This window comes from Rhodamnia argentea, chromosome 8 (genome assembly GCF_020921035.1).
Source record: "Rhodamnia argentea isolate NSW1041297 chromosome 8, ASM2092103v1, whole genome shotgun sequence".
NCBI lineage: Eukaryota > Viridiplantae > Streptophyta > Magnoliopsida > Myrtales > Myrtaceae > Rhodamnia > Rhodamnia argentea.
The window spans coordinates 19,978,951-19,988,641 of NC_063157.1; the positions used below are offsets into that span (position 1 = coordinate 19,978,951).

General features: G+C 42.0%; 2 protein-coding genes across 4 annotated transcripts; one reads left to right on the plus strand and one right to left on the minus strand.

Moving 5' to 3' along the window:
* Window positions 1–472: 472 nt before the first annotated feature.
* Window positions 473–4,731, plus strand: LOC115729195 (CDP-diacylglycerol--glycerol-3-phosphate 3-phosphatidyltransferase 1, chloroplastic-like). Its single transcript, XM_030659665.2, has 7 exons — window positions 473–683; window positions 1,531–1,628; window positions 1,717–1,767; window positions 1,880–1,993; window positions 3,814–3,870; window positions 3,977–4,062; window positions 4,198–4,731. Exons 1-7 carry the CDS (start codon window positions 488–490, stop codon window positions 4,316–4,318), a joined length of 723 nt encoding a protein of 240 aa, XP_030515525.1. The 5' UTR covers window positions 473–487; the 3' UTR covers window positions 4,319–4,731.
* A 127-nt stretch (window positions 4,732–4,858) lies between these two features.
* LOC115729194 (glutathione S-transferase L3-like) lies at window positions 4,859–8,147 on the minus strand. 3 transcript variants are annotated; one of them, XM_030659664.2, is made up of 11 exons: window positions 8,025–8,131; window positions 7,865–7,973; window positions 7,326–7,397; window positions 7,176–7,236; window positions 6,948–7,034; window positions 6,504–6,602; window positions 6,321–6,423; window positions 6,164–6,240; window positions 5,884–5,991; window positions 5,328–5,408; window positions 4,859–5,229 (listed from the first exon to the last, which is right to left on the minus strand). In XM_030659664.2, exons 1-11 carry the CDS (start codon window positions 8,095–8,097, stop codon window positions 5,218–5,220), a joined length of 882 nt encoding a protein of 293 aa, XP_030515524.1. In that variant the 5' UTR covers window positions 8,098–8,131; the 3' UTR covers window positions 4,859–5,217. The 3 variants fall into 3 exon arrangements, with proteins under 3 accessions (XP_030515524.1, XP_048139957.1, XP_048139956.1); XM_048284000.1 differs by having other exon boundaries at window positions 4,859–5,232; window positions 5,331–5,408; window positions 7,865–8,147; XM_048283999.1 differs by having other exon boundaries at window positions 7,865–8,145.
* Between the last annotated feature and the right edge of the window lie 1,544 nt (window positions 8,148–9,691).

A 9,691-nucleotide genomic window follows, 5' to 3' on the forward strand; every position in this document is an offset into this window, starting at 1 on the left:
GTGCCTCGAGAGTATTTGCTTTAAAAATTATATAGAGACATGTAGGATTACTTGTTAATGAGTATTTATGTGACGCTTGTTAACTTAACCACATGCATCAATTAATTTCTAAGGTTCGCCAACCCGACAACATTTAACGCCCCTATCAAAACACCAAAGCGGCAACGATGGGGGAGGCCAGCGCGAGTCCCAGCTCTCACGCGCTCCCCATTTCCTGGCGCCAACCCATCCAACAGGGCCCGAGTCCGACCCGCCCCCGCTCCGACCTCCCCCACCCGGATCGCCGACGAAACCCCACGAGGTGCGCAAGTTGCCACCCTACGCACCCCATGCGCACGTTACCACTGGACGTCCCCTCGCAGCAACAACCTAGAGGAGTTCAATCTAAACGCGGCACAACAGCAAATGTGGCTGGGCGTGGTCTTATTTTAGCACCTCCGAGACCGAGAACAGAGGAGATTTTGCTGGGTCTGTGTCTGTTTCCAGCATGCGGTCGGAGGATGGCGCCAAAAGAGGCTGCTTTTCGGACGATAATGACCAGCAAACGCGCTTGCTCGCCCCCGATCAGATTGCCCCGTCGCCTTCGATGCAACATTGTAGCGACAAGCCGACAGATAAGCTGCTCACGTTGCCGACGGTCCTGACGCTTGGCCGTGTCGCCGCCGTGCCCCTACTCATTAGCAGTATGTCCGCGATTCCTGAGTTCTGTGTTTAGATTGCAAAGTCGGCTTTTTGATCTGTCATTTTGGAGCTTTTTTAATATGCTTATGTGGGTGTCAAATCCTTTTCGGCGTCTGCGATGTGTTTGATGAGACGTTCAGGAAAGTTTTGTTGAATCTCGTATGCGTTAGAAAGATTCTTGGTTTAAGGTTGATCCGTTATCGTTTTAGCTCCCTCTCTCTCTCTCTCTCTCTCTCTGGGGGCTGTTGTGGAATGTTGGCGATCAATCTGGGTTGATGTCGCTTTCTGTTCACGAATTGCAAAAACAATAGGCTTGCTTCAGGTATGGCATTGATCTTAACCGCGTGTTCTGTGTATCTCACCAGTCTCGCCTTAGAATTTGTTATAGCGGCCAAAATCCACTTCGTTTTGGTATGCACAGGGCAGTTTTTGGCATTTCAATGACGTTCTAAGATCGATCTTAAGCTTCTTTGCACCAAGTAGAGCATTGCAGTGGCATTCTATTGGAAGTGGCATTTGAAATATGAGGTTCACTTTAACATATGTGCTTGCACGTGCCTATATTGCCATTTGTGTGTTTTTCTTTGTTTATCTCCATCACTGTTGAGATGTTAGGGCATCTACGCTTATGGAGCTATGCCAGGCATTCACAATCGAGTATATCTTTTCCACTGTGGTTTTATGGTGCTTGTTTGCTTTCTAATGCCACTGGAAGTGCAAAGAGTCATATCCACATTGTAAGCTTCATGGGAGACAAAATTGTCTAAAGTATTTTGTGCAAAATTTACCATGATTCTGCCATTCGGTGTCTCGGTTTTGTTGAGACTGACTTAACACGCGATATACCAGCCTTCTATGTCGATAGTTGGTGGGGGACAACTGCTACGACGAGCACCTTTATTGCTGCTGCAATCACAGACTGGCTTGATGGGTATCTTGCTAGGAAGGTATACAGTTTTGCGTCTGCTTTAAATTTGAAGGAGACTTCTTTTGTGTTTTATAACAAAAGCACTGAAACTGTTCAATGTCTTACAGATGAGATTAGGCTCTGTATTTGGTGCTTTTTTAGATCCTGTAGCTGACAAGGTATGTGCTATCCACCTTATCAAAAGTGCAACTTATTTACAACCTCTAGCTTATACACTGATGTCTTAACTTGGAGATAGAAAAGGCTAGCTGATTGCAATACTTAATGCAGCTTATGGTAGCTGCCACATTAGTCTTGCTATGTACCAGGCCTTTGGAGGTTAACGTGTTCGAGCAAGTACCATGGCTAATGACCGTCCCTTCAATAGCTATAATTGGTAGAGAGGTAAATTTCATCACTCATTTCTTAAGCATACTTATTCATCAATGTCCTTCTTATCTTTCTCGATATTGTAGATTGTCCTTGATATGGAATATGTCCATGATCCGTCCTTTGATGTACCTCCCTAAGAAAATCATCCTATTGACATTTACCAAATTGATAAGCCATATAGGTTTTTCTCTATTAGTTGAATGTGCCAAATTTGCACATGGGAGTTTCGGGTTTCAATTTGGCCAATTTAAAAGGGGAAATTAGAAATGAAGAACAGTAATGTAAGTTTTACTTTGTCTAATTGTTGTGCATTATAGGAATGTCACTCCTTTCAATGATGTCGGAACCTCTATGCTTGAGTGATGTGCTCTCTTTTTCTCTGTTGATTTGTTGACCGAGTGTTTTATTAGGAAGATTCTCAAACTATAGAATGCGGGCCCAACTGTTTACCTTTATCTCTAATCTATTCTGTACTATAAAGACTTCCACTCATACTCAAGTGTCTCTGTTAGTTTAAATACTATGCTAGTCCTATTATTGGGTTGGCTTGGCTGCTAATTGTCGTTGTGGCAACTGCTATATGAAATGGTCATGACTAACTGCTAAATGCATACTGCTTCATACGCTTCCAGAAAAGACAAACAATGCAATAAATACACGACACACATTACTCAATGGCACAGATGAAGGCAATTTATGTCAGCCTAGCGTGGTGGAACAGATGCGAATAGATTGTGGTTGGTGGGTGGCCAAATCACAAATTGCGCTATTGGCCTTTGTGCCTCTCATTTTCTTGCTATTTTGGTACTTCCTCTATCAATGTTTGTGTAATAGTGCTGCGTTTCATCTTTTCAAAGAAGTCAATTCCACGTCATCGTTAGGAAAGTACCATGTCAACTGTCACATTAGATAGTGGCTCTGCTAATTGTCTATGAATTTTAACTTTGAATTGAGGCTTTTAAAATGCTGAGTAGAATTGATAAAACCCCGAAGTACAAGATTATTAGGCAACTAGGCTTTACAGAAAAGGAGATGGCATATTATCGTTATTGCTCTTACTTTGAGATGCCTCTTTGGTTACCTGCCAATGCTTCAAAATGAGAAATAGCTAGAAAGGAAATGGCAAACTTCTAGAGTGTTTTTTTTTGTAGCACTATATCTCAAATCTGTACGTTTTGTAGCACTATATCTCAAATACGTACTATACAGGACTAGCTCCTTACCATTCGGTTACCTTGAACCGTAGAAGGGAAAATGACATTATTTCATGGAACTTTCAGTGCATGGTTGTTTTGGAATTTTCCATTCAATCCTTTGCCTTGTTAACCAGAACCGTCAGTTAACTGCTTCAAAGACATGATGATACTTCACATGTTTACATAGCAGTTTTTGTGCCGTAGGGCAGCTTGCATATTATTCTGTGGAGTTCGGTTTTGTATTTGTTCTTGGAAGGATTCATGCATCTTACTTGAGCTATCAGTAGATGATTGATTAGGACATCATTATGGAGCAATTCACTAGTTAATGAGAGATACTCCTTATTTTCTTCATCCTGTCAAGTTTCAGGTTACAAATGTTTTATCTTGGCCATCTGGCACATTCACTGTTGAGATGAGAAATCAAGTTCTTCTGTCCATCATTTCTTAGTTTATATCCCAATGAGTGCATTTTTGTGAGTGTATTTTTTGTCCCCATGTTCATGTGCTTTAATAGGAGCTCACTTGAAAGTATCTTTTCCTTTGTTTCGCTATCTGGTGTGATCATTGATACTACATTCTAGCTCAAAATTCTTTTGATTCGTTGTAACTCAATACTTGCACAAATTGTTACAGATAACGATGTCTGCAGTTAGAGAATGGGCTGCTTCTCAGAATAGCAAGCTTTTAGAGGTCAGACGTTATCTTTGGTAGTCCATTGCCTGCCTTCGAACTGTTTAACAGGTTGCCAGAATTGCTTTTCTCCTTTGCCCCACTCATTAGGATGTAACTTTTTCAGGCTGTCGCTGTAAATAATTTAGGGAAGTGGAAAACTGCTATGCAGATGACCGCACTAACCATTTTATTGGCTACTAGAGACAGGAGGTTTGTAACAACTTAGCTTTCCTGCAAGAATGTCGTATAGATTTCTTTCTCTGAATCAGGAGGGATGCGAAAGATCATATTTAATCATCCCTTGAAGATCTAATGCCCCGACTAATCCATGTTTTTCTCATGCAGTCTCGGAGGATCCGATACTTTAGTAGCTTCTGGAGTTGTCTTGCTTTATATCTCGGCATGGCTCGCCATATGGTCTTTGATTGTGTACATGGGGAAGATATGGAAAGTATTATTCAGATAAGTCTATCTGCCCTTTATAGTTGTGGTTTTCAGGCGTAAGATAATCTCTACACACAACTCGTTCAAGCGACATCAACCCAGCATACTTATCTTGGATATAGAGCCATACTTGAGTACTGTGCTCAAGGTAACAGATACTTCTTGTCGATAGTCCCTTGTTGCTGGAGTTACTGGAGGTGAAAGTTTTTGGCCTCTAGCAGTTCATCTTTTTTTTTGGTCCGGACATGATATTTAACTTAGCGATAGACAACTCTAAGACACATCTGGGATGGAGAATGACATGCAGTTTGTCAAGTGGCAACACTTCCGTAATTGATGAACTTGCAATTTGAGAATCCTTTTATTTTATTCTTGATATTTGGATCCAATGTGGCCTCCAACAATATTGTTCATTTATCAAGAAGCCATCTGTTGTAAGTCATTTTCTTTTCTTCTTTGGTTATACAGATGTGTATATTTCAATAGAATCCAAAGTGAAGATCTAGATGTAAATTTAGCTTCTCGCCAGAGAGAAGAAAAAAAATTGTAGCTACGAGTGTCATACCTAAAATCCTCAATCTGTTCACGGCATAAGCAAAGTCCTCACGATATTTGATCGATCTTAGAACGAATAAGAAGATGTGTCAAATAACAACCGACGATTGAGTTCAGTTTGACTTTACAATTCACGATGGAGTAAAAATTAGAAGAGCCTGATGAGCTTTATTGCATTGGCTATTACTGCCCTTTTATCAATAGAGTACTTCAAATTCGCAACACAGAAACAAGAGAAACTGCGGGAATGCTGCTCTTAGTCTTAATAGACATAGCTTCTCTGCGATACCAGACATCCATATTCACTCTTTAACTCTTAGGGAGGTGATAATAGACCACTTGGGCCCTCATGATCAGCCAGACGGATCAGAGCTGGGCCTGTACAACGAAGATGAACAAAAAGGATTAGCTTCTTGCTTGCAGATACGCACAGCAGTAATATCACTGAGCCGAATAGAAGTCTGTAGGGCATATACCGAGAATCGTTTCTTGTAGCTTTCGACAAGCTCCTTGGGGTCTTGGCGGGTTTGAGCGTAAGCCTCGTTTTTGTTCATCTCCTACAAGGATAAGTAAGACACGTGAACTGAGCTGAGTTATCTTTAAGAATTCGAATTGTTCTTCCATCAGATGAATGACATCGATCTTTCGTATACGAATACTTTTATCTCTAAACCGAAAAAGTAAATACCGATCAATCTTTCCCTAAAAGGAATTCATACATCAGATAATCTTAACTCAACGTTTAACATTGTACAGGACAATTCAGTTTGCTGATGCAATCAAAGATTTCCAGAGTTAAAATCACAAAGTTTCCTACTCTAAAAATCATTCTGCTCAGTGAAAGCGGAAAAAAGAAAGAAAGTGAACTGTGCCAATACAATTGCACATCATGATCTGCAAGCGCAAGCTAATAAGAATGCATGTGAAGTGCACACAAAAGAAAGAGAGAATCAAAGGGCAGAGATCAAACAAATTTTCACAGGTGATGATGTGCAGGATCATTGTGTGTCAGACAGACATTCTGTTTAGTACCTCAATCCAGGTTGCTAGTTTTGGCCTGCCTACTGTAATATCAATGCCTTTCACTTCTTGTAGATATGGCCTAAATCTTTCAATAAATGGAGCATAAGCAATATCAACCTGCAGAGGTTCACAGAACACCTTAGAGAGGCAAACTCAATTTTTCTCCAATTCTGAGCAATACTTTTCTCAGCTGGAGTTCTCCAATATGACATGCATTTTGGAAAAAAAAGGAGAAGGCTAATGTTTAGCAAACATAAGTCAAGTCAAAAGAAAACAAATGTCTACTTACCAGGCTGAACTGCCCCAGGAAGAAAGGTCCGTCCTCAAATTTGGAAAGGGCTTTCTCAATGAAATCAAATGCACCAGCTGTGGCGGTCGCCAATCACCACTGCTATCATTCACTATTTCAGATTGACAGATAAATGACAAATGGAATTGAGACTTACCAGCTTGGTCGTCCCCTTCTCCTTTGAAGGAGGAGACCACGGACTTGCTGAACGTGTCGGTGTATGAGAAGAGCTCCTCTGCAAACTCTTTCTTTGCAGGATCCTGTATCCCGGAGGATAAGAATTCATTATAGTCAATACTAGGGCATACCAGAAAAGTGTTAATGTTCCTCTGAAACTTACCTCGGGCAAAAGTGAAGGCCCTCCAAAGTTAGCTTCTAAATACTTAATTAGATCCAGACTCTCTCCTAGTACTTTATTGTTGTGTTCCAAGGCCGGCACCTGAGTTGACACACCACAATACACAAAAAGAAAGGGAAGAAATTGTCATGATCCTTTAGGCTTGTAATTTCAAGTGGAAAGCAATTCCAGCAGAGCGTCTACCAGACCCAGGTATGGTATATAGTACAACGAATGTCCACAACATACTCCGCAACATGATCATCAACAACACCATAAGTTGCAAAAATCTCTTGTTTATGCATCTTGGCCTTTTGAGAAACGGTAGTAGCTTGTTCAAGGATAATTTTTTTTTTTAATCTTAAATGCTTCATAACTATTCTTCAGAATGTCTTATATGCACTGCACATTCCCAAAACATGTCACAAGGTTCCCTTGGAATTTTACCTTGTTAGCTGGGTAGACTTTCTCCTTGTACCAAGCAGGCCTGTTTTGCAGATCAATAGGGACCAATTTGATCTGATCCTGCAGTCCCTGCTTGACCCAAGACGGCAAGTTAATAACAGCCAATTCTACATCAAATGAGAGAAGAAACATGACTATACACGTCTTTTTATTTGTTAACAGCCCGATACAAACGTGGAGAGAGAAAGAGAGAGAGAGAGAATCAACAACCTTGCAGTTCCGGGTAATCCACACACGCTGTGCGAAAGGGCATGTGTAAGAGATGTATAATCTGTAGTAAGATGGGAAGAGAAGTTCTTTTAGAAGTATGCAATTTATAATTAACTGGGTATAATAATGCTATCCTACTCCTAAGCAAACCTTGTCGTTCCATCAAAGATTGGAGGCGGGTCTGAAGTAGAGGTAAGAGCCGGAGGAAGAACCTCTTTAACTCTTTTGCTCACAGAGAAATAGGAAAAAAAGTCAGTAACCAGAGCAAAAGCAGAATGACAACCAGAGCACAAATCACTAAGTAAGAACTGACAAAAAATTTTGTGATAGAAATAGCGGGTTTCATTTGCTTGGCAAGATAAGGGGAAAAAAGTTAGTTGGCTCAGTTAAATTTTAACATACCAAACAGTATAAAGTTTCAAACTTTCCCAGTTCTTGACAGAGAAAATGCTCTTTATTCAGCTGATATAAGTCTAGAGAAAATATCCAAGCGTCCCAAACTTGCAAATTTATGAAGCATGGAGAGTTAATTGCACTCTTCTTGAAGCAAAAGGTAGAGGAGGAACAACCCAGAGAAAAGGAATCTAAAAGAAGAAACGATCCGTAGCGCCAAACTAAGCAGAGTGAAATTTTCTGTCAATTTCTCAGCAACCAAACGGAGAACAACAAGCAAACAAACAAACGCTTACCCAGATGCCATCGTCGCAGAAACACTGGCTCTGCGTCTGGGTCGAGCAAGAGCAACGGGGGCTAGGAAGGGCTCGGGAGCTCGGGGTCGGAGCAGGCAAGCGATGGCCGAGTTGGGGGGTCTTATCAATCCGCTGGTACGGGAGGTCGAGGAAGGAGAAATATCTGGCGGCGACGTCAGCCGTGACGAAGACGAATAACAAGTGTGACAAATCAAAACTTTCAAAGTGGCCATCGTCGTTTCGTTTCTGTGCTTTTGCACATCTTTGCGACCACCAAACATCCTTTGACAACAAGCTCTCGCGGGGCATTGCGAGTGGATGGTACATTGCCACATGGAATTTTGGAAAAGCCTTTGTGTTCTCTACTCATGTGCAACTCGCATGAAAACGAGAAAAGCTCGGCCGGGGAAACCTTTACCAACGAAGACTACGCAGCTTGTATGAATGTAGACTTAAAAAGGGGCAAATCCCAAAGAACAGGTCGATATCACCATCTTCTACACTTCACGAACTTAGACCCTCACACTTGTCACGAATCGGAAAACATTCACTATTCTACTGCGGACGATCGTCCCTCTTTTGTTTTGTTGTTCTCTGTTGGGACATAATTCTTCGAAGATTATATATTTGGATCATTTCTTCTTTCCATGCGTGTGAAACGTCCTCCAATCAATTATCTTTGCGCAGGCATGCTCGGTGCATTTGAGGGAGCTTTTACCTACTATCTTTGACCCCAGGTATAGCCTTGCTTTTACCTACTATCTTTGACCCCAAGCATAGCCTTACTTAGGTCAGGCAGGCTTTGTCGATGGTTGCTGTTGGCAGATATCAGATGACGCCTGCTAGTTCCGAGGACGCCAACCACAACACGGGATCTAGGGGTGTGCAAACTGGACCGGACAGGCCGGACCAACTCCGGGCCCGGCCCGACCTGGCCGGGTTGGTCCGGTCCTTGAGGTGGATGGTCCGGTCCCCGGTCCCAATAAATGGGACCGGTGATTGGGCGGTCCGGTCCTCGGGTTTCTTGCATTGGGACCGGACCGGCCCGGCCCGGACCGGACCGCCAATAATATATAATTATTTCTATATAAATATATACAATTGCAAAAAAAAAATGGAAAACAAAACAGAATAATAAAAGTCCATCGCCCATTTTTTTCCCAACCTTGCACGGTCGCACTCTCTTCCTCAAGACTCTCTTTTTAGTCTTATTTTCCATCTTGTTTTTGGTCATGTTTTCTCCATGCATGCTTTTTTGAGTGCGGTTGGTGATGTTTTTATCATGTAATGGCTGGATTTAGTATTGAATTCGAACATTTTGGTCAAGTTCGTCAATCATAAAAGTCATAGCGAGTCGCTATGTTTTTACCATGGCATAATTTATTAAATTGACTATATTTTCAATAGTTAGCGGTCCCATCGGGTCGGGACCGAGACCGGACAGGGCCGGCCGGACCAAGACCCGGCGGTCCCGGTCCGGTCCTTGGTCCCGAAAATATGGGGACCGGGACTACGGTCCGGTCCCCGGTTCCATGCCGGGACCGGACCGGCCCGGACCATGCACACCCCTAACGGGATCCAGATGCGCCTAAGAAAAGTGAGGTCAAGGGTAGAATTGAAAATTAGATAATTTTATGATTGCCAAGTTGGGAGAAAATAAATCATTATCTCTAAAAGCAACAACCTAAAAATACCGAATGACAATGTTGGGTGGATTGATATCGGGTGAAGGGACTTTGTAAATGCTAATTTTGACTCGAAGGTCTTTGAAAATACTGAACCAAACACCTCAATCTTGAGAAGGTCTTTGGAGGCCAAAGCTTTACC